The sequence below is a fragment of the Salvelinus fontinalis genome, chromosome 18 (assembly GCF_029448725.1).
Source record: "Salvelinus fontinalis isolate EN_2023a chromosome 18, ASM2944872v1, whole genome shotgun sequence".
Taxonomy (NCBI): Eukaryota; Metazoa; Chordata; class Actinopteri; order Salmoniformes; family Salmonidae; genus Salvelinus; species Salvelinus fontinalis.
Genome location: NC_074682.1, coordinates 16,937,091 through 16,962,078, shown reverse-complemented (window position 1 = coordinate 16,962,078; position 24,988 = coordinate 16,937,091). Strand labels below are relative to the sequence as shown.

The window sequence follows — 24,988 nt, the reverse complement described above, 5'->3', positions numbered from 1 at the left end:
ACCCATGTTTCTCAGCAACCCAATGTGATCATGATAAATATTCATCTGACATTTTAATAAACTGAAAGTGATACTCTGTTATTTAGATGGGATTCTAGCCTCCATTCTTAGATGTGATCTAACAGAGCAGTCTGAGCCCTGTGATCAGGTCTTTCCCCCTGACCCAGCAGGTGGTAGTGGGACTGCATCATGGCTGACATTATGGAGCTGCAGTTCTCATACTTTCCAAGCGAATCATGGATTAAATTGTTTTATAAATACGCTGGCTCTTTGAGAGGCATTCCCCGTCATCATTCACATTAACTTTCCTTCCATCAAATGTGTATAATCTAAGAGCTTTGCCAGCTGTCTATTATAGTCAGGGTTCATTCTAGTTTGCAGGGTAAAAACACGAAGACCCAATACAACCAATTGGACTCGGTGTGCCAGAAGGGGACTTGATTTTGTTGGTGCCAAAAAAGATCCAAGTGACATTTTCAATAAAATATACACGTTTTTCCATCCATTACATGTCAACATTGTAATAGGTGAAAGCTAGTTTTAGAAAACATGTGGGGCAAGAAGCAGTTTTAGAAGCAGTAAAAACTTGCAATACAAGTTTTGTTTTTGTACTCTTGTACAATGTTGAACATGTCTGATTGTAGTGAGAATGATCGTAACTATATAATACAGTATTAGCACACAAAGAGAACAGAGCAGAACAGAGTACATTTTACCACAACCAAAACAGTTTTTATTTCCCCTCCAACAAACTGTGGACAATCCAGAAGTCCGAAGTGTACATACACCTTAGCCAAATACATTTAAACTCAGTTTTTCACAATTCCTGACATTTAATCAGAGTAAAGATTCCCCTGTCTTAGGTCAGTTAGGATCACCACTTTATTTTAAGAATGTGAAATGTCAGAATAACAGTAGAGAGTATAATTTATTTCACCACATTCCCAGTGGGTCAGAAGTTTACATACACTCAATTAGTATTTGGTAGCATTGCCTTTAAATTGTTTAACTTGGGTCAAACGTTTTGGGTAGCCTTCCACAAGCTTCCCACAATAAGTTGGGTGAATTTTGGCCCATTCCTCCTGACAGAGCTGGTGGAAATGAGTCAGGTTTGTAGGCCTCCTTGCTCGCACACACTTTTTCAGTTCTGCCAACAAATGTTCTATCGGATTGAGGTCAGGGCTTCGTGATGGCCACTCCAATACCTTAACTTTGTTGTCCTTAAGCCATTTTGCCACAGCTTTGTATGCTTGGGGTCATTGTCCATTTGGAAGACCCATTTGCGACCAAGCTTTAACTTCCTGACTGATGACTTGAGATGTTGTTTCCATATATCCACATCATTTTCCTGCCTCATGATGCCATCTATTTTGTGAAGTGCACCAGTCCCTCCTGCAGCAAAGCACCCCCACAACATGATGCTGCCACCCCCGTGCTTCACGGTTGGGATGGTGTTCTTCGGCTTGCAAGCCTCTCCCTTTTTCCTCCAAACATAACGATGGGCATTATGGCCAAACAGTTCTTATTTCTGTTTCATCAGACCAGAGGACATTTCTCCAAAAAGTATGATCTTTGTCCCCATGTGCAGTTGCAAACCGTAATCTGGATTTTTTATGGCGGTTTTGGAGCAGTGGCTTCTTCCTTGCTGAGCGGCCTTTCAGGTTATGTCAATATAGGACTCGTTTTACTGTGGATATAGATACTTTTGTACCTGTTTCCTCCAGCATCTTCACAGAGTCCTTTGCTGTTGTTCTGGGATTGATTTTCACTTTTCGCACCAAAGTACGTTCATCTCTAGGTGACATCTCTCTTCCAGAGCGGGGTGATGGCTGCGTGGTCCCATGGTGTTAATACTTGCATACTATTGTTTGTATAGATGAACGTGGTGCCTTCAGGCGTTTGGAAATTGCTCCCAAGGATGATCCAGACTTGTTTAGGTCTTCCATTTTTTCTGAGGTCTTGGCTGATTTCTTTTGATTTTCCCATGATGTCAAGCAAAGAGGTACTGAGTTTGAACGTAGGCCTTGAAAAACATCCACAGGTACACCTCCAATTGACTCAAATTATGTCAATTAGCCTATCAGAAGCTCCTAAAGCCATGACATAATTTTCTGGAATTTTCCAAGCTGTTTAAAGGCACAGCAAACTTAGTCTATGCAAACTTCTGACCCACTGGAATTGTGATACGTGAATTATAAGGGAAATAATCTGTCTGTAAACAATTGTTGGAAAAATTACTTGTGTCACGCACAAAGTAGATGTCCTAACCGACTTGCCAAAACCATAGTTTGTTAACAAGAAATTTGTGGAGTGGTTGAAAAACAAGTTTTAATGACTCCAACCTAAGTGTATGTAAACTTCCGACTTCAACTGTACCTGAACATGTCAAATAATAATATTAATTAATATTATTCTAACAAAATGAATAATATACAATAACATACAATTATTTAAATTAAAATTTTTATTTAAGAAACATGTCAAATAAATAAAGACATAGTATGTAATCTAATTGCTATCTGAATATACCATAGTATATTCTATGAATGCAAAAGGAGAAGAATAGAGGGTGGCAAAATAAACTGGTTTAGAAGAAAAATGGAAGATGAGATGTTTTCTCTTTCCTCTCATCAACTTTAATATTTCACACACATACAGCAGTTTCTCTGTTTGCTTTTTCAAATACATCTGCCCGATCAGTAGCACACATCAAAATAAGTGCATGTGTGTGTGTGTGCTTGCATAAGGCAGGCACCTTTACACAGTTGGAATCCATGCTTGCAGTCTTGGACTTAATCTCAAACTTCCTTGTGTGCCTTTTTCCCAAAATAAATAACTGGGTAAAATAACCAACTTCGTAATAGGTAACAGAGTAAGCAGATAATGGCGACAACTCACTGAGTCAACTAAAGAAGATTGCAAATGTCTCTTCAAATGTAGCCTTCATGGCCCTTTGTATCCCTTATGGATACAAACAAAAACACCCAAATGAAGGACTCCTGTGGAAAAACTGGCTACAGCAATGTTCAGTGTTCCCCTATGGCCAGCCCCTGTAGTCCAGTGTGCTGCTTCTTCTATGAGTCCAAAAGAGAGAAGAGAAAATGTGTGTGTGTGTGTTTTAGTCTGTGCAGTGGTCCTCCAGCTGGGATATGATGGTGATGAGGTTCTGCAGACCGAAGATGTAGCCACTGTCCTGGCCCTCGTGCACCACACTGTCCTCCACATAGTCAGGGCACGTGGTGTGGGCAAAGTCAATCATCCTCACGTCCACCGCCGGGCCAGGGCCTGTATCAGATCGGGCTGCCAGACATCCACCACCAGTGCTACCACTGCTACTGCTGCGGGGAAACACAAACGCACTTGCCTCTTCATCTTTCTTCACTTCCTCCTCTTCTTCCTCCTCAGACAGACCGTCCTCGGGGCCTCTGCGTGCGTGTGTGCGGGGTGGCTCACCGTCGTAGATGATGAGCAGGGAGGAGGAATAGAAGCGGTAGGACTCACAGCCCTCCAGAGCTGCCTGCGTCTCCCTGAGCCTCCGCAGCACCGGGGAGAGCAGCTCGCGTCGCAGACGCCGCCCGTCATGGAAGAACTGGAACAGAGCCTCCTTGAAGCCCGACAGGGTTAGTTTACGCCCAATGTACTTATCCATGAACATGAGCTGACCCGAATCTGACTGGTATACCTGAGAGAGGTAGGAGATGGAGGGGTTCAGAAACACATTTCTTCCCTTTCATTCTGAACTAGAACTAAGCTATGCCTCCCCAATATATCATTTCAGACTCTTCAATTCTGCCCCATCCCCATCAATAACACAAGTTAACATTGTGCCCACCTGCATGCCACAGAGGCGTACTCCGATGGAGGCTGAGGTGCTTTGCTGGCACTTGCGGATTTGCATGACCTTCTTCTCCTCGGACACGTTGTCACCGTGCTGCCGCGTGCCCATCTTCAGGTCCAGCACGCACGGAACCGCGTGACGCCAAGTCAGGTTCTCCAGCAGGATGAATTCTGGGAAGGGGTCCTGAGTCAAGGAGCCTCTGGTTACAGGAGAATCACATCATATTCCGAATGCACCTGGTTGGAGACTTAACTCTCCGCTAATGTAGTAGGAAGACCTGAATCCCTATCAGCAGACACTAATTCATCAGATGGACCGGACACCAATCCATCTTCAGCCTTTCCTCACATCAATCCACTTCACTTACAAATACACAGATGTCACAAGTGGATTATCTGTGAGATTGTAAGGCTACTTTGGGCACAAGATTCTGCAGAGTGAAGAAATAGGCAGTACTACACAGTAATACGTTTAGGTACAGTTCATGAACAAACTTTGCAGGCAGGTGCAGGTGCCTGATGTTCACAGTGGTTGTTCCACGCTGAAAGGATACTGTACTGGTTGCGGTGCTTGGCGTTCTCCTTCATCCTCTGCAGGTGTTTTTGTTGGAGTTTGAGTCTCCAGGGGTTGTGTTGGATGGCGTTTCTGCTTCCCAGAGGCACCTCCTCCTGCTGCAGCCACTCCAACACCTCCCCCTCGGGCTTATGACTGGGGGAAATAGGAAGAGAGGGGAGTCAGGAGGGGTGGAGAGCATCAGGCTTACATTCTAGAACCTACAATGTGTCTCAACATACAGGTAACAGGTAACTTCCAAAATAAAGGAAAATATTAAGCAATTAACTTCCCCATCATGGGCGGCTGGTAGCCTAGTGGTTAGAACGTTGGACTAGTAACCGAAAGGTTGCAAGATCGAATCCCAAAGCTGACAAGGTGAAAATCTGTCGTTCTGCCCCTGAACAAGGCAGTTAACCCACTGTTTGTTCGTTAACTGACTTGCCTAGTTAAATAAGGGTAAAATAAACCTGTTTATGGTCATGTATAAAAATGCCCAGTTGCTCAGTATTTTGACTAGAAGAGATCTCAGTGACTTTAAAAGAGGGGTCTTAAATGACCATTGGGGTTTTAAAGTGTGTGTATTTGTCTCAGTCACCAGTTACCCTGTATGTCTCTTTATTGGTGTATCTCTGTAACAGTGTTTCAGGTGCATCCGTCTCTCTCTCTCGTCTCTCACCTCTTGTCCTTGTCTTTGCGTGAGTCCAGCAGACTCTGGGCAGACAGCTGCTTGATGCCCCACTGGAGCATCTTGCTGTTGGGCTCACCATTGACCGATGGGTCTATATTCTCCAGGTCCCCCACCCCAGAGTCACTTTGCAGGGGATACGCTATGAGACACAGGTTGCCCTCCTCATCCTCCTCAAAATTCACAGATACCACACCTGAGGGACAGAGAGAGACAAAAAGGAAGAAGAAAAACTGGTAAGACATCAAACTCGTAGAAATAGCAAAGCAATGGTTATTTTGACTCTCTCTCTCTGTAATACTGTATTTGAATTCCCAAGCAGGAAATAGAATAAACTGGGAAGTATTTTTCTGGGCAATTCCACGGTAACAGAATTTCGCTGAGACTAAGATTTTTCACTTAAAATATATGCCAAACAAAAACCATTGACTTCAAAGTTAAACAAACCATACAACTCACAAGGACTACTTTTAACACTTTACACTGAAGACTTTACAAAAACACGTTTACTGGAAAAACTGTGCAGATTCAACATTTGGTCACAGAATTACAGGTAAATCTCCCTAAGTTTTTTATGTGACCACGTTTTCCAAAAACTCTGAATGTCATTCTCTTCATGCTGATGTTTCCTAAATAGGTACACAAAGGTATAAATATGCGTAATCCTCCTTTGCATATTTGGGTATTATTCTACACACTATTTGGGTATAGCTCTGCCCCCAAACTAGAACAAATTTGTTTCGGCCGGACCAAATCATAAACCAGGTTTCCATCCAACCTTTTTATGCAAACAAAGTACATGTCGGATAAAAAATGTCACGACAGGCCTGATGGAAACAGCAAATTTGTGGGTGGGATCTTTTTGTGTCGGTAAAATGAATGATGCGAGAAATGATGGTGGAAATATTATATTGATATAATAACCATAATATCAAAGTAAACGTGGAGTCACACGATATTGTGTGGTCCTCCCACTACGACTTTGGGAAAGCATGCAGTTTATTAGGCTACAGATTAAATAAGATACGTGTTGAAAGTGCACAGTGACGAGCTTGACGCTCCTTTCCAATAAATATCGAGGGTCTTATTCTGATGATCGACGCGTGGCTGCCGTTTGACAAATATAAATCATCTCGTACTCATCATGTAGTTAGCCTGCCCGCACTGTATCTGTGAGCTGTTGTCTAGAGCACACTGCCAAGACCAGAGATTCGCTATATAAACACAACATTTCTTCTGACAAAACCATCAGTGGAGTTTAAATTCAATGGAAACCCATTGTATTTTTTATTCGGTACATGTGAATGTAACCGCAAAAGTTATTTATATGTGCACTACGTCATCACATAACGACTGTTATCTGCAACAAGTCAATTTGATTGAAACATCTCTGGTGGGAAAATGTGCATATTGTTTTTGTGGATTTTAGAATATCAAAATCAGTCACCAATTGGATGGAAACCTTGCTAGTAGAGTCTATGTTTCACAAGTTTGGACATCAAAGTACAGCACAGTAGAGCTCAGTAGATTATCCAGTACACTATAGTTCTGTACCGTAGAGTACAATACATTGTACTGTCCTCTACTCGTGTGTTCTACTGAACTCTACAATACTGTACTGAACTCTAATTTTCTTTACTGTACTCTAATGTGCTGTACTGTCCAAACTTGTGAACCCAATTGTGGTTCATAACTATTATGATTTCCCATTGTAGCCAATTCAATTGCAGAGATTCCGTTACCGATTTTTTCAAAAATTTGTAGTTATCACTTAATAATTCATTAACAAAATTGATATCAGTAAAATCACAATAACTAGTGGATAGGTCTACCTTTACTTGTTACTTCCGTGAACTTTCATTATCCTCCCTCATGAGAGAGACCAAATTAGATATGTGGGTTTACTTATTTACTTATTCCAATTTTTTGGGATGGAAAATAGCATTTATTTTTTTATATATATGTCTTAATCTAAAAAAGGATATAGTCTTAGCTTTCATTTGGCATGACACTTTGAACTTCACATATTGGTGCTCAATGATCCTTTTACATGCAAATGACTGTCTCTTACCCCCAACTCTTCTTACTCTCCTGCCTTTCTAAAGTTCCAGAACTGTCTGCCCTGATGTCTCTCAACCTGATAGAGATCAAAGGACCTGGACAACTCCATAACATACACACACACAGATCTCCCAACTCGGATCTTGAGCAAGCGAGAGAGAAAGAGCAATGGAGATATGGGACTTGGGGAAATCAAATTGAGGCTGTGTCTATCTGTAAATCTTGTTTATATTTGTGTACAGTATGCTGTTGTGTAAACACACACACACTCCCAATATTATACTATCAATCATGCAGAAAAGGAAAGTCACTCCGAACACAAACCACCAAAGCTCGAGCAGATGCAATCAAAAATGCTATTGATTTGAATTGATTTAAACTGGTTTCTCAAACAATTATAGCAGTAATATTAAACAGTAGACGACAGAGCAACATTTTAAAAAACATCTTAAAAACACCCTAGAGTACCAACAAACACAAATCATGTAAACCTATGCATATTGCCTTACAACAACTTGTGCAATAAGAGAACAGAACAGCAGCATGCAGTTTGCAGTCTCTGTAGATGGACCAGATGGATGAAGTGAAAGCTTATTTCAGCCACTCAATCTCTCACGCCATTCTACCCATCCCGCAAGTGCATCATTCTAACCCCCCTCTCTCATGAGTCATGCCCCACCCTACCCTATCCAGAATCATCCCACCTCTCTCACCCAGCCACCCCAACTCTCTGTGGGGATGCATAGGACACAACAGCTGCAAATATTAACATGGAAAGGTACTGTAGCTCAAAGGGAAGATTGAAGTTAGAAAAGGGAGATACAGACTGGGATGAATTGGATCTCCTCTTCCTTGTGTACACACACAGGTTCACCTTTCACTTGTCTGTCAGGGACTAAAGACAAACAGCTGCAGTGAACCATAACACAGTGTTAGATAACCCACTGTTAAAGGGAAACAGTGGAGGGGAGACGCAGCACTTGTGGTCGAAGGGGAGAGTTAACCAGATTCGGAGGACTTTAGGACCCTGCAGGTCCACACTGCCTTCTGAATCTCAAGCCTTAGATACTGATGTCATGGTATGACAGATTCACCCCTCTCCTGTTGGAATGCATATTTGTGTGTGTGTGCAACTAAACCTGTCTTCAGTTAATGCATACTATACTACATTCTACCTGCTCTGTATGCTCTCTGGGCAGAGAAACACAGCTCCAACCTGTTTCTGTGTGACTGCACAAAGGGGCAGGGCAGGACACCCTGGTGGTGCTCCAATGCTAGAGCGCCCTCATGGGGCCAGGTCCAATAGCACCTGCTACCACACAGCATCCTGGCTGGCCTGCAAAGTTCTACCCTGGGCCTTGGAGAATTTACAAAACCCACCTGATCCTTCTGTGGAGGGGCACAGTCAGACTTCCTGAAAACACCCTAAAACCGTGGGCTTACATGGACTGTGAATAATGAAAATTGCATAGAAAAAAATGCATGCACCTGCAATAACCTACCCTCTTTTCCAACCGCCTTCCATACCAATCAAGAGATAGTGAGAGAGAGGATGGAGTATGGAAAAAGAGAGAGAGAGAACACAGCAGCACAACATTAGCCCAGTCACACAGTAGATGGATGCGGTGGAGGTTGGGGTTAGGAAAGGGAAAGGGGGATGCATTCAACTGAAATGTGTCTTCCGGAGTAGTCTCTTACCTCTGTACTGGGGGGTGAACTTCCTCATGGCGCTGGGTAGGCTCTTGTAGAACTGGTGCTCTCGGGGGATGAGGGGCTTGCAGATAGTCTGCTCCCCGAAACGCAGCACGCAGCAGTGGCCCCCCACCTGGTGCATGAAGGGCTCAAGCGGGACCCCTTTCTCCAGATAGTGTTGTAGCTGCTGCTGCGTCTGCTGCTGCTTGGCCTGCATGGTCTGAGCCTCCATGACCGGACTCATCCTCCACTGACCCTGAGTACTGCGACGCCACATGCATTAGTCTCCCTCCTCAGGGGGACAGGGCAGCAGGGCCGCAACGGGACAGTCGGACAACCACACGCAGGCCGCTGGGTATGATGATGTTGTTGTCATTTATTTTGATCCCTCCTTTTCTTTGGTTCCCTCAGAGGAGGCTGTGATTATCTCTCCTCTGTGCAGGAGGGATTTTGCAAGACAAAAACAAAGAGGGAAGTAGGAAGAGAGAGAAATATCATCTCGGCGTTTGTTGATCTTAAATCCCTTTTTTCCTCCTGGCTTTAGAAAGTAGGTGGCAGAGAGGTGTAGGAACAGACAGTCCTTTGTGTCCTGGGGGTGAAAGGAAGGTTTGCACAGCTGCTTCTGCTTTCCAAAGTCTGGTCTGCCTGACTCCACTGAAACCCTCCTGACACTGAAAGCCTGCACTTGCTCTGACTGGTAACTCTCACAAGCACAAACACAGACCCGCCCACTCAGCCCACTTCCACCAATCACAAGCAGGAGCAGGTTGTTGGGTGGTAACCCTTCGAGGGAAGAGAGCGTGCAAACAAAGAGGGATGGAGGGGGCTTGGGGAGGGGAGAGAGAATAAAGGAAAGAAGCAGAAAAACAGAGTCTGAGGAGGGATGAGCTGAACTGAACTCAGCTATTTCTCTCTGTGTAACAGACGTGTTTTAACCTTAACAACCTCACACAACAAACTGCATTTCCTCATTCAGACCAACAACTGAGAGGGTGAGACTGGTGATAAAATAATGCAGAACCAGTGCCCACATATTGGCTACTGCCACTTGACACTCGCAAAGACAGAATGCCACAAACACACTCGTAAACACAGTAACAATGAGTTTTCAATCAGAGAAATAACCTTGAGAGCAACAGAATGTTGATTATGGAACAAACAGCAGTCTGGTATGATGTAAATAACGGTATCCGTTAAGGTGAAGGTAGTCTTGAGGGCAAAATAGAACATGGAATAAAACAGTGTTGTTCTCGTCCAGTTTACTCTGCAGATAAACTGTCAACATTGCCTCAGCTACTAGCTAGGCATAACATGCTAACTGGGGGCCCTGTACAGCAGAAAGAGTCCGTGGATAGAAAGAGAGCGACAGAAAGAGAGGAGATGGGGTTCTTGTGTTTCCTGAGCTGCAAGATGCGGACTGTAATCCTTCCCTTCTTGAAACAGATTAGCGTAGGCTACCACAAAGGGAGAACATACCAACTCCTCATTCACAGAATGGCCAGTCACTACAGGACAGGTAGGGTGTGTGTGTGTGTGTGTGTGTGTCTGGCCCAGTGGCAGAGGAGAAGATTTACACTGGCTTGTTCTCCTGAGACCACAGGCAGCAGCAGCAATCCCCAAAGTAATCTCTCTAACCCAGCCTCCTGGAACACTCCAGGGAGGAAATGGGCCACAGGAAGAAAGAAAAGGAACTAAAACACAAAGACAAACAGAGGCTGACGCCACAGGGCACAAAGGGACTATCAGGTAGGCATTAACTCCTTGCCACCCTCATTGGCACCACACACCCACTGCCTCAGACACATGCATTACCCAACACTGATATAGCAATACGTCTGACACTCTGGCCATGTCTTGACCATTCATCTCTGACCTGAACATTGGTCAATATCCATGCCAATGGTAGCCTATTGCCAGAAGACATGCTGACTTTGGCCTAAACTTTGCAGACACTTGCAAGACTTTAGGGAGGTGCACAAGAATGTCAGAGAGGAAGAGAGAGGTGCCTGTAACCTTGCTATAGAGCAGTAAAGCAAGGTCGTTGGCCGTTAGTGAGGTGGGTAGAGCATTAAACAGCGTGTTCCTGAAGTATGTGCCAGAGACACACAGAGACACAGAGATCCACTGACAGACCAGGCCATAGGCTGAGAACCAATAAGAGCAGCGGGGCAGTCCTTTTCACCTCCACACATCTCCATAAAACGCACACACAGAGATGTCAGACACAGTCCCAAATGACACGTCTTGCCAATAATGTCTGACTTCCTGGCAAATAACATTCTCACACTAATAGTTATTGCCAGCACTGCAGAGAAGTGCACTTTGGCCTGAACTTGAGAGACTTGCAAGACTTTAGGCAGTGCTACAACAATGGACCCATTTTTGAGGGAAATATCCCCAGGAGTGGTGGGGCAGTATAGCATGCGGTGGGTGAAAGGTGGGTAAGGTTTGTTTCATGCCCACGTCACGCCAGGGCAAGGTCAGTTTCAGGCTTTAGATACATAAGCGACCTCAGTCTGGGTCTCAACTTACTGTTGAGAGTAAGAAGAGTAGAATACACCAGCTACAATTTCGAAATTTGGTTGTGCATCAGCAGTTTTCCTCTTGTTATGTCAGTCACTCAATTAGCCATGACAGCTAACAAGTTTTTGATTGGTCAATTAGTCTAGTAGCTAGCCAGCTAAACGTGTACTAATCATGGCTGAATACCGACAAGGCACGCAGGGCACGTGTACAGGGACCTTGACCTCCAGGGGGCCCCCGTTTTGCTGGTGGCACATAGCTTCTCATTTCTCCTAAGTGGAGATTTTCTCTTTTCTCCCTCAATCACCTGTCCATCTCCTCATTTGAATTCCATAGTCACAAGCTTAACATTGTTGCCATCTATCGCCCACCAGGTGTCTTTAGAGAGTTCCTCAATGAGCTTGACACCTTTATAAGCTCATTTCCTGATGATGGCCCACTGCTCATCGTACTGGCCGACTTCAACCTCCCGACGTCTGCCTTCGATTCATTTCTTTCCACCTCTTGCTTTCCCCTCCTTGCCCCTTTTGACTTCCCCCTTTCCCAGTCCCCTCCCACTCACAAGGCAGGCTAAAGGCTTGACCTCATCTTTACAAGAGGCTGTTCACCTACTAATCTCGCTGCAACCCCCCTCCAGGTCTACTACTTTGTTTCCTTTTCTCTCACTCTCCTCCAACCCTACCCACTCAGACCCTACACAATGGTCATGCGTCATCTCAGTCTTCGTTGTCTTCGCTCTCTCTCTCCCACTACTCTCTTCTATTATCTCTCCTGCCAAATCCTTCTCCCTTCTGTCTCCTGATTCTGCCTCCTCGACCCTACTCTCCTCCCTTTCCGCATCCCATGACTCGCACTGTCCCCTTTCCTCCCGGAAGGCTCTGCCCTCCCCTCCCCTCCTGCTCCGCGGCTGAGTGACTCATTGTGAGCTTACAGAACAGGGCTGCGGGCAGCTGAAAATGGAGGAAAACTACATTTATGGAGGACCTATCATCCTTTCACTCCCTCCTCTCTACCTTCTCTTTCTCTATATCCGCTGCTAAAGCCACTTTCTATCACTCTAAATGTCAAGATTCTGCCTCTACTCGCTCCTAAGAAAGTTGACAACATCCACCCACACAACTCCCCTACCCATTGACCTCTTTCTCCCCTCTCTATCCAGATAAAATCCTGCGACTAGTGAGGTCCGTCCGCCCAACAACCTGCCCACTCGACCCCATTCCTTCCTCCCTTCTTCAGACCATCTCTGGAGACCCTCTCCCATTCTTCACTTCCCTCATCAACTCATTCTGACCACCGGCTGCGTTCCCTCTGAGTTCAAAACTGCCAGAGTCGCTCCCCTCCTTAAGAAACCAACAATCAACCCTTCTGACATCAAAAACTACAGTATCTCTTCTTTCTTTTCTTTCCAAAATACTTGAGTGTGCTGTCTCTGACCAACTCTCTCGCTATCCCTTTCAGAATGATCTTCTTGACCCTAACCAGTCATGCTTCAATACGGGTCACTGAACCAAGACGGCTCTCCTCTGTGTCATGGAGGCTCTGCCAAAGCTGACTCTCTCTCCTCTGACCTCATCCTCAAAGACATTGTGAACCATCAGATCCTCTTCTCCAGCCTCTCAGAGCTGGTCGTCGCAGGCTCTGCTCACTATTGGATTGTGTCTTACCTGGCAGGCAGTTCCTACCAGGTGCCTTGGAGAGGATCTGTGTCTGCATCAAGTACTCTCACGAAAGGCTGTCCCTCAGGACTCGGTTCTAGGCCCTCTCCTCTTCTCTCTATACACCAAGTCCCCTCGGCTCCATCATATGATTTCTCCTAATTGCTACTACTTTGCTCCTTCCCCCCTTCTGACACCCAGGTGGTGACACGGATCTCTGCGTGCCTGGAAGATATTTCAGCTCGGATGTCGGCCCACCACCTCAAAAAAACATTCAAAAAACGTTAAAGAAATGTTTTTTAAACGACCATACCAAAACTGCCCGCTCCAAGACCTTGGCATCAGGGTTGACAACTCCACAGTGTCACCCTACCAGAGTGCAAAGAACCTTGGCGTGACCCTGGACAACACCCTGACGTTCGCTGAAAATATCCAAGCAGTGGCTCACTCCTGCAGGTTCATGCTCTACAACAGTGCTCACCAACCATTTCAGAGTCAAGATCACTTTGAGTCAAAATGCAAGCCGAGATCTACCTCTTATATTTTTTATTTCTATATGACGTAAACTTAAGCAACATGAATCTACTAAAAATAGTTCTGTAGCAATGAATTGCCTGGCCAATGTTGTTCTTCTCAGACTATTTTGAAATTATATTTTAAAATGTAAGGTACATAATCACACTGGTAATAGATAATTTGTTGTGATACTTGTGAGGCACAGCTGAATGAGCATAATAATTAGCTTTTTATTATTTTACTACACTGGGGGGAGGGAGATACTGTAGCAGCGGTAAGACTGTCACTGTCCCGCCACTCTCCCTCCCTCCTCTGAGAGAAGGGGACACAGACTTCCAGTTGCATTACTTCTGCCTCATGCACCATTTCATGTCGAGATAAAGTTAAATATTACTCAATATAAAAAAAGAGACAAGCCGCTAATAATAACAACAACGCAAGTTGATCAAAATTCATTGCAGCTGCAGTGCTTGCAGTAGCGTGAGTGGAAGTAGGGAGAATGCACATTTTATGGCTTATAAAAGTGTTGAACAAAGTGTTGAAAGTGCTGAATAACAACTTACCAATGAACTTACTCATAAAAACAGCAGCGCCTTGCTGTATTTTTTGAGTCTCTCTCTAGTCATGGTTTTGAATGTTTTTAAATCTCACAGTATCAACTTTGCTGTGCGCCCAAGGCTTCTTTTTACAGTCTATGGCTCGAGGAAACTGTGCCGACGTGGTGATCTGAGCTATCTGATTGGCCGGCGGTAGGCCCGTAGGTGCACTTGTTTTCTCTCTGGGCCTGCCGGGTAGGCGGAGTTCTACCTTAAGACAAAATGGTTCAAAATGGGAACGCATTGCCTTCCCGGTGCTACGGCTGCTGAATCACGTGCACCTACCACCCCCTTTCTTGTTGTTTTTTTACAGAACTGTTTGGTTGGTGACCACTGCTCTACAACATCCGCAGAGTACGACCCTACCTCACACAGGAAACGGTACAGGTCCTAATCCAGGCACGTCATAGCCCTTCTGGACTGCTGCAACTTGCTGTTGGCTGGGCTCCCCGCTTGTGCCGCAGCCCGCCTTATGTTCAACCTTCCAAGTTCTCCCGTGTCACCCCACTACTCTGCACACTCCACTGGCTAGCTCACATCCACTACACTACCAATGGTACTTCCCTACAGAGCGGCAAGAGGACTGTCCCGCCCTACCTTCAGGCTATGCTCAAACCCTACACTCCCAACCTGAATACTCCATTCTGCCACCACTGGTGTCTTGGCCCTCCCACCCCTATGGGGGGGGCAGCTCCCGCTCAGCCTAGTCAAAGCTCTTTTCTGTCCTGGCACCCCAGTGGCGGAATCAGCTTACCCCTGAAGCTAGGACAGCAGAGTCCTACATCTGAAATCTAAAATAACCCCCCCTTCCAAAATATCAAATTGGCTTTCGTGAATTAACACTCACTTGACCCCCCCCCCATGTCCTAATTGTAAGTCACTCTGGATAAGAGCGTCTGCTAAATGACTAAAATGTGAATGTAAAATGTTAATCATTCTCACTCAGATATCATATTAACATGGCATAAGTCATGGTAAAATGTGTAGAAGAAAACTTGCTTTGAAACTGCAAGAATGTCTTTACACCCCATGGGAAATGTGTAGAATTTAAAAAGTAAATTTTTCTCTCCGACATAAAGAGAGGAGACGCTAAAATGTTTTGCCTGCGAGGTGGGAGGCCCTCCAACCAAATCTCTCATAGGGCCCCCAAAAGGTTAGGGCTGGCCCTGGGCCAGGGGCACAGGCAAATTGGGCAGAGCAGAGCAGAGGAGGAACTGGAGGGGAGCTAATATGCAGGTGCTGAGTAACTTCAGACAGGAGAGGAGCTACTGTAGTGAACCTAGAGAGCAGCCTAGGGCTAAGAAGGACAGATTAACAAAGGCTGTAGCTCACATACAAGCAAGTTAACACTGTAGGCTAAATGCACCCATCAATCATAGTCACACACATCCCTCTGCAAAGGAAGGCAGGACTGAGCTTGACTCCACAACAACATCCTAGGCTATTTGCATATCTCTAGGAATTTGTGTTAGGCCTATCTTTTAAGTGCTTTAGAAGATATTTAGAATGGAATCGATAGACTACAGGTTTAGTAGGTGTCTATGGCTCCCTAATATCACAATAACCCAGACTGACTGTACACAAGGACACACACACACACACACACACACACACACACAACAAACACACACAGAACACCTCTGCTGGCCTGTCTTTTCCCCTCTCTCTGGGCTGGTGCATGGAGAAAGGCTCAGCTTGCTCACTTCAGTTTCAGCCTATTCCCCAGACAGACAGATTAGTTCAGATCCGAAACATGCACACTATTTACACACTAACCAGGTTTCCACCATTTCATGCGGATGAATTACCTGACGCATGAAAAAAGTCACGACCGGGCTGATGGAAACAGGAAATGCCGGTACAATTTTAACAATGTTTGACATGGTGAGATCTTTCTGTGTCGGTAAAATGTATTATGCAAGGAATGGCGATGGAAAGTCCTTTATGCACAAATACTGATATTAATAACCATCATATCAAAGTAAACGTGAAGTCACGCGATGACATGTTGTGTGGTCCTCTCACTACAACTTGGAAAAGAATGCAGGACAACCATATATCTCAGTCAAAGTTTATTTTTCTTCAATAAAGTAGCTATCAGCAAAGTCAGTGCTAGTAGGGGGGGGGGGGTCAAGTGAGTGTTAATTCACGAAAGCCAATGCTGAACTTCACAGGGTGGTGAAAGTGCAAGGTGATGAGCTTGATGCTCCTTTACAATAAATATCCAGGGTCTTATTCTGGTGACATGATGATTGATAATTAGCTGCCATTTGTCTAATCAAAATAATCTCACTGTTATCAATAATAATTTCATCATGTAGGCAGCCTACATGCACTGTCTCTGCCAGCTGTTGGCTAGAGCACACGTGAAAGGACCAGAGTGGGCTCATTTGCTATATAACACAACAGTTTTTGTGATAAAACCATCAGTAGAGTTGAAAATGCGATGGAAACCCATTTCACTTAAAAAATATATTTGGTACATGGGAATGTATGTACAAAAGTTATTTTTATGTGCACTACGTCATCACGGACAGGATTTTAGCTGCAATGAGTTTATTTGATGGAAACTCATTTCTGGTGGATTTTTTTGTGCATATTTTATAATATTTACATAGAAACACAGAAAATCTAGCAAATGACACTAAGTAGGGTCAGAATGCTTTATCTTTTGAATGTACAGTACCAACATTCTCTGTGCACGCTAGAAACAGGAATGGGCTACACACACTCACAGACGCTAAAGTTAACGTGAGAGGTAAAAGGTCCATAAACCAGAGTGCAACAGGTGTGACATTAGATCACTTCAGCCTACCTGACACAGCTGCATCACCTTGGCTACAGTCCACACACACTCATTCAAAAACACCACACACAGATGCATCCATCCTCTAAAAACTGTCCACGGCATGGATGAAATATTATCTTACTCACTCTGGAGATGGCAAGTTGCCAAAAGTGATGGCAACCTATTTGACTCACTTCTGAGGGCATCATGCCAAGGCGGGAGGCAAGCAGGAACTTAAAATCCCTCCCTAAATTGACTGAATCTAAATGGAATTCACCCCAACCCTGGATTTCTACAACACATCCGAAACCTTATCTCAACCAGTGTCCCAGCCTCCCTGGGGCCCATCCAAAGCCCCTGTTTATGTATTTTAATCTGAGCCACTGCAGTAGGTGAGTAACTCAGCTCTCTGACACAGATTGATTAGGAAGTGCCAAACACAGTGCAACCAGGACAATAAAGCAGAGGGGGAGATATGCAGGTTGTGACATTGTTAAGTAACATTAGTGACACTGTGACAGAGTGTCAGTGATGAGGTCACTGAGGAGGAGTCCCACCCATCCTGGACCAGCCCATCTGGTTCCAGTCCAACAGCCTTTTCCTGTTCCTACCCTGACGTCATATACTGCAGGTAACCAGGAGAGCAGCATTACTGGCTTCAGCTAAGGCTATCTGGAATAGAGGACATACACCTCACTGTTCTTTGGAAGCAGTCCTAGGACCAAAATGTACTGAAAATCAGTGCCCTTCTCACAAGTTTGTTGATGACATTTTCTGAAAGTTTGGACATTTCTCACTCAAGAAGAGCACCTGAACACACTGATCAATGGTGTGTGTGAGACAGAGCCTTTTGTCACTAGGGGTGAATGGGTGTTGGCTCAACACCCCACTACCTGGGTCCAGTCAGTGTCCAGGAACCCAGAGAGCAGAATCTGTTCATAACAAGGCCAAGATCACAGGGATCTAGCCTAGCTGTCAAATGGGAGGATGATTTGTTTGTGTTTGAATGTTGAATCATGCTATTTCCATACAGTGGCCAGGGATGTTCAGCCTCAGAGCGTCTTTGGAAATGAAGGCCTTATCCACAGCATAGCCTGAGCCAGCAGGTCAATAGGATCGTCTTCTGTGGAGAGGCACAATGTGTGTGGACTGGAAGTGGGTGTGTAAGAGAACGTTGAGAATGTCAAGGAGTCCATTAGGATTAAACCAGGTGTCTCTTTCCTGAGACCAGGGCATAGCTATTCAAAGGTTTCGTCAAGTTGGTGTACGTGTAGGCCTATGTTTGTCTGTGTGTCTGTCTGTGTACGAGCCTTCCTGAGAATTTCTCACCCAGAGCAGAGTGACGATCTGGTCTGACCAGACGTGCACATGCCTTTTGGTCTTGGCTCATCAACAATAAATAAACCCTCTCAATCATACACCTCTCACCTTAAATATCAGCAGTCACGCAGCTAAACACATGCTATTACAAAGTCTGAGAGGCCTGAGCGCTGACACAAACAAAGAAATGCCATCAACACTGACCAAAACATCCCATCTATTCACATAGCCCAGGATTGGCTCTCCTTAAGGCCCATGCACAATAAATACATGCACTTCACATTATCCTGCATGCATGTTGGGTCCTTAGTGCATGACCAGAAAAGGAGAGGCAGCAGTACAAGTAGCCTATCGACCCACCTACCTGAACCGGACTGCTCTGTATGAGACAGATAGTGACAGGACTAGTCTCAGGTAAACCAAAGGAAACCAACATGGAGAAGTGAAAGGTTTAAAAAGGGAAAAAGGGCGATTAGTCTACTTCTCTGGAGAGAGGGAGAGGGAGAGAGAGAGGGCGTTTCACGTGGACAACTTGTCTGGACAGCCTACTTGAGAGAAACTCAAGATTGGCTTTTAAAGTTTCACTTCGAAATATGATCATTATTAAAATAGGATATTTGATCTTTACAGGGTGACTGAGGGCTGGAATCTGCTGTCTCACCCTGGAAACGTAATACTTACTGTAAATTAAGATCCTACACGCACAGACACGCACACACACGCACACACAACGACACAACTAAAAGTAGCCAGACTTCTGACAGTTGAATAGAATATTGAGAAGCAGCAGTTGTCATTGGTGGTCTGATGTAGGGGGCGGGGCCTATTAGGTTCCTGCAAGTTCATGTTGATAATAATCAGTGAGAAGTGCATAATAAGTGTAGTGTGTGTGTGTGTGTGTGTGTGTGTGTGTGTGTGTGTGTGTGTGTGTGTGTGTGTTTAAAACAAGTATGATGCAGGCAGTGTATAGAAGTTATTTGGGCAGTAGCACAGTGTATTTTGGTGTCATGACCAACAATTTGTCCCATGGCTCTGCAGTGCTTGTGTGCACGTGAGGGAGAATGTGACGCGTGTCTGCAGATTACAGAGGAACTCCTACCTGTCCTCTAATGTACCCCCCGGCCAAAACTATTTCCATCTGCATGCTGAATCACTATCACCCTCTCTCTGTTCCTATCCTCTCCACTCATGCTACCCCACATAATAAAATACTACAGTTTACTATAGAATACTACAGTACTTACAACAGAATTCTGTAGTAAACTGTAGCATAGTGTAGAATACTATACACTGTAGTATCCCTCGATCGTGTGTATGCAGTGCTTAGTATAGAATTGTGAGGTATACTGTAGAATACTATAGCAAATACTACAGTATTATGCACACAAAAAAACACGTCAGTAAATAATACAGTATGTCCCCAAAAATACTACAGTAAATACTACAGACAGCAAAGACACTACTACAGTATTCACTGTCAGTCTGCAAAAACACTATAGTGAATACTATAGTATTTCAAACATAGTATACCCTATAATATTTTTTCATGTGAGACTGCTTGGGCATTCTGTGTAGAGTGCTGTAGAAAGGAAGAGCAGTGTCTGTGATGGATTGAAAGAATACAGACAGGGTGTCTGTCTGGCTGGCTGCTGAGGTGAGCTAGCCTGAAAGTGGATTGGGTGACTGGTCCGATGATGACCCCTGAGTGGGTGCTGATGGGGAACCTGGTCCTGGTCCAATGAATAGGCTACACCTGAGACCCACAGCGGAGATAGTGACAAAGCAGAGCACAATGGAAAAGTACTGCAGCCTGAGCCACACAACACCGTGATCTGACACACACATTCGGTACACACACACACAGAAACAACCTGCTTACAGGCAGCTCAACAACTACAGATAAATACATAGAGAAGACACACAGAATGTGAAAATATGTGCAAAGCAAACAACATACTACAAGTAGACTAGGCAACAGATTCAGATCAGAACAGCTAAGAGATGTGCATTTTGCACAGACAGTTCCACATCGAAAACTAATCGAGAAAATAAGGTCTATGCCAATGAGTGGGGAGCTGGAATAAGGTCAGCATGGGAGTGTGTCAGACTGATGATGAGAGCGTGAAGAGTAGACCCAGTAATGTCTAGCCTTTTCTCTCTACCATTATCACGCTCCCACTCAATCCAACCCCTCTGTCCCCATTTAACCCCTTTACAATCCTCCATCACTACTTGTACTTCCCTGCTTGAGCAATCTGAGATAAACTCCCCTTGATGCCCCAAATCCCTTCATGCTCTTCAACAGGCCACTCCCAAACAAAACTGCCTTCTATTTATATTCACCAAAAGAAGGAAAACTCCAAACCACACCTAATGCCTGCTCAGCTGTATAGAGAGAGAGAGAGAACTCCTAACCCTATGCCCTCACAGTGTCTATGTCTCTGCCTGAAGCAGCCTGGGTTGCTTTCCTCCAGAGTCCTCCTGACCCCTGACCCCTGACAGCACATGCTGCCCGTCCCAGATGTCAACTTAGACAACACTTGCTCAGTGTGCCCAGTGGCAACAGGAACAGTGTGTTCCACACACACACACACACACACGCACGCACACACGCACGCACGCACGCACACATATACACACCATCAGCAAAAAAAACAAATCACATCCAAAGTAACGATGGGAACTAATTCTCTGGGTGCTCTGCTCCACGCGATCCCCAGCTGGAGAGAACAGGAGGGATCAGCCTGGCCCTGCCATAGCAAAATGGAAGAAGTGGAGCGAGAGAGAGAAAGACACACTAACCCAGCCACTGTGCTAGCCCAATGTATGTTATAAACACCCATTGAAAATGAGATCCCAGGTTCAATATAATAGTTCAACAAAAGTGTGTCAGATTTGAATTAGAGTATTAGGGCACCAGAGGGAGAAAAGGTAGAGTAGGGTACGGTAGGGTGGGGTGGGGTAGAGGGACAAATGTAGTTGGCACCATCATAACCATTTTTTTTTGTGTGTGTGTGTAACGAACAGCTGACTAAAGATGTGACGGCCGGGCATTCGTGCGGTTGAGTCCATTTCTGACATGGACTCTTAACAACATTATGAAACTTTGTTGCTCAAACAAACAAGTCTTCAGTTGCCTTGGTAACAGCCCCAAAATGCAGCAGCAGCAGCACACAGAAATAAAATGTATTATTATATTTCAATGGTAGCACATGCAGTCAGAAGCACAAGATAATGTGCGTAAAAGTTATTACTCTAACAGTTACTACGGTGACCACGGTCATTTGGCTGGCCGTCATTGAAAATTCCATGACCTTCACAGCCCTACACTCTACCTTTCAACGAAGGCTGCAACGACTCGGCTGTTACTGTGAAACGGAGCCATTCTCTGTGCCCTCTCAAGGACAAATACCAGGGCCTACCTCCCACCCTCCCTCTCTCTCCCATTCACTCAATCTAACCGACTTCCCTGGCACAACAGTCTCTTCATGGTTGTGCCACTTACTGTAGCAAACCATGCTTCTCAACAACTAGGCTAAGAGCTGCAGGCCAGGAAAACAAAAGAGCAAAAGTTAGACTATATATATGAGTCATGCACTTGACAAGACACCAACACACACTTTCCATGACAGTGACCAAATGACTGACTGTGTGTGACCAACGAAGGGCATGATGGCACTTCATAGGTCACACACAGGCAGTTGGACTGGGGGAGGTATTACTTTTCCTGGCAGTGTCACTCCTCGTCTTAGGTTTGATGGTGCACAAATAAAGCCATGGTGTCCCTCCAGAAGGGCTTTTAGTCTCCCCAGTCCCCTCTCTCCTCTCACTCTCAGGGGGAAGGGAAACCCCCTCTCCTGTGCTGGCAGAAGAGTGAATATGTGTACTTTAGAGAATATTCAATATGGCTCCGTTGTAAGTTCAGATTTAGTATGATCCACACAGTCCTAAAATAGGCCTATCTAGCCTAAAGAGAATCCCTTCACTCTATTACAGCTTTTGTCTCATCAAACAATCTGTCCATCACTAGTAGTCAGTGCACAAGAGTGTACAAGACTTGAGTTTTGGTAGTATATTAATTTGGATTATGTTGACTCTACCTAACATAGAAATAGGGAGAGATCTCCATCTCTAAACATCGGATTCAATCTTATCTATTAAAGGAGAGTAGTTGATTTTATAGGCCTATATTCGGATGATTATTCCCTATTGGAATTTGGCCTCCAGGTACCCTCTCTAAGGCCAGAGGTCACCATAAAGCAGGTCTTAGTAACTGATATCTAGGCCCTTGAGCCATAAAATCAGCCATGTGTGTCCTTAAGCAATTAAGATGTTTCAAATGTATAGTCTATTCATTCCCTAGGTCTCAGCCTTGATTTAATGTTTTGACCCAGGGAAGGATGAGACAACAAACAGATAAGAGGAGTATTTAGGTCTGCAATCCCCGCTAGAAGGGGAGAGATTTGCTGCGAACCGCTTAGAGGAACGTGTCCGTCTTCCCATTTGCATATACCTTTCTATGTTTGTCTATGTCTATTAAACCTTGAAATATAGAAGTTGTTCGCCTTATATTTTGCGTCGAGCATTTCTCCACACCTTGACCAGTTTTCAATTCCTAACAGTATCAACACACCCAGGTATTTCATATGCGTCTTTGTCCATTTCCACTGAAATCTACTTTCCAAGCTTGAAAAGTCATAATTAGTCATTCACTTTGAATCCTGATACAGCACCATGTGTCCAACAGTTGAAAAATAAATGATAGAGAATGTTCTGGTTTAGATGAGGTGAAATGTCATCTGCATACAATGATATCATGTGTGTTTCTCCACCAATCTCAATTCCAAAGATTGAGCAATGGAAAGCTTTTTAAGGATATCTGATCATGTCCACATAACAGCTTGGCTACATATACATGAGTGTGTGAGCAGGGCCATCTAAGGACAAATGAGTGTGTGTATGTGTGTGTGTGTGTGTGTAAATTCATCCTGACAATGTCTCTTCAACCTGTTACTACGGGTCTAACCCTTGCTCTGCCCACCTCCAAGTCAGTTCCCAACACACTCAACCCCAGTAATACAGTGCCAGCGGGACAGGAGTGTGTAAGTAATCAGAGCCCAAACTTCAGAGGGATCTCATATTAACACGAGAAGAGTGACTCACAGTGTGACGCTGCGAGTCTGGTAGAGTGGAGTTAAGGGGAGGACCAGGGGGTTGCCAAGGGGTAGAGAAGGAATTAAGGATATATAACCTACCAGCCAACTCTGCAACGTCCCTATCGACATTCGAAAGTGCTGCTGTGTGTTTCGTTCCCTCTCATGTCACAGAGTAGAATAAATTCACACAGTTGAGAAGTCCAGGAGCAGTGGTGCCTCTAGACAACCCCTGCAGTAATAAAATAACAAAACAACATGCCTTTGGTTGAGAGGAGCAAAACCAATCATTACTTTATTTAGGACCCACATGGCAAGATTAGCCCCAGTGTGTGTGTGTTCCATCATCAGAGACAAAGTAACAAATTAATGACTATTAAAAAACTGCCATGAAAGATGTGAGGCAGCAATTCCAATGCCATCAACACAACTAATCAGAACATAGCCTAAGGGGAATGTCACGGTAAGGGAAATACGCTGATTGTATTTGTCACATGCACTGAATACAACAGGTGTAGGTAGACCTTACCGTGAAATGCTTACTTACAAGCGCTTAAATCAACAATACAGTTCAAGAAATAGAGTTAAGAAAATAAGTAAAAAAATAAAATAACATCAAAAAGTAACACAAGAAAATTACATAACAATAAAAAGGCTATATACAGGGGGTAAAGTTTGGGGGGGTTGTCAATGTAAATAGTCCGGGTGGCCATTTGATTAATTGTTCAGCAGTCTTATGGCTTGGGGGTAGACGCTGTTAAGGAGCCTTATGGTCGTAGACTTGGCTGTTTAATCAGCTTCTTGATATGCCACACCTGTCAGGTAGATGGATTATCTTGGCAAAGTTGAAATGCTCACTAACACATTTCTGCATAACATTTTTTGTGCATCTGGAAAATTTCTGGGATCTTTTATTTCAGCTCATGAAACATGGAACCAACACTCTACATGCATTTATATTTCTGTTCAGTATAGTAGCCTAATTTGTCCTCTGTTTGATGCCTGTGGCTGTCCATTGTGCTGTCCATGGAGCTGAAAGGACAGAAAATGTTGCATTGTAGGTATGTGTGTACTTTCTCACAGATTATATAACTTGTGTTGTTGCTCTGGTGGTCAATTAAATTGAAATTAGGGCTGTTGCAGTGACCGTATTACCGGCAGTCATGAGTCATAACCACAAATTCCACATGACCATTGAGTCACGGTAATCTCCTCCTATGCACTCGGTACATGAACGACGCTGACACATCAGAAATGCACCTTGGTACATAATTGGTCTAGCCTAATCTCCTAAATTAAACAAACTCTATTAATCGTCTATAAGTGGGGACTGTATTATTATGCATACTGGATGGACTGGTTACCTTATGCTACACTCCAAACTTTCTATCCATGAGTCTGGTATAGAACGTAGGCCTATAGGCCTAGGCGATGCTGTTAGTTCATTGACTGTGCAGGGCAGCTTGCAGAGTATAGTTATAACCTACAATTATAGTGAATTTGTATTTGATTTTGAATAGCCTAGTAATGGGGCATTCTTTATATTTTCATAATGAATGGGCTGACATTACCTTTAGCTACAGAATATCTCACCACCTTGCGTTTC

The 24,988-nt window shown here is 44.4% G+C and overlaps 1 protein-coding gene across 13 annotated transcripts in view; it reads right to left on the bottom strand.

Moving 5' to 3' along the window:
• Positions 1-706: 706 nt before the first annotated feature.
• LOC129815076 (inositol hexakisphosphate kinase 2-like) overlaps positions 707-24,988 on the bottom strand; it is a 37,263-nt gene continuing 12,981 nt past the window's right edge. For 11 of the 13 annotated variants that reach the window (XM_055868417.1, XM_055868421.1, XM_055868423.1 and 8 more), the window contains exons 5-8: positions 5,070-5,274; positions 4,392-4,546; positions 3,833-4,008; positions 707-3,682 (exon numbers count right to left, since the gene is read on the bottom strand). In XM_055868417.1, coding sequence (XP_055724392.1) covers positions 3,119-3,682; positions 3,833-4,008; positions 4,392-4,546; positions 5,070-5,274 — 1,100 coding nt within the window. In that variant the 3' untranslated portion in view covers positions 707-3,118. Of the gene's footprint in view, positions 3,683-3,832; positions 4,009-4,391; positions 4,547-5,069; positions 5,275-8,837; positions 11,833-24,988 lie in introns of those variants that run through there. The other 2 variants (XM_055868427.1, XM_055868414.1) reach the window with 2 other exon arrangements.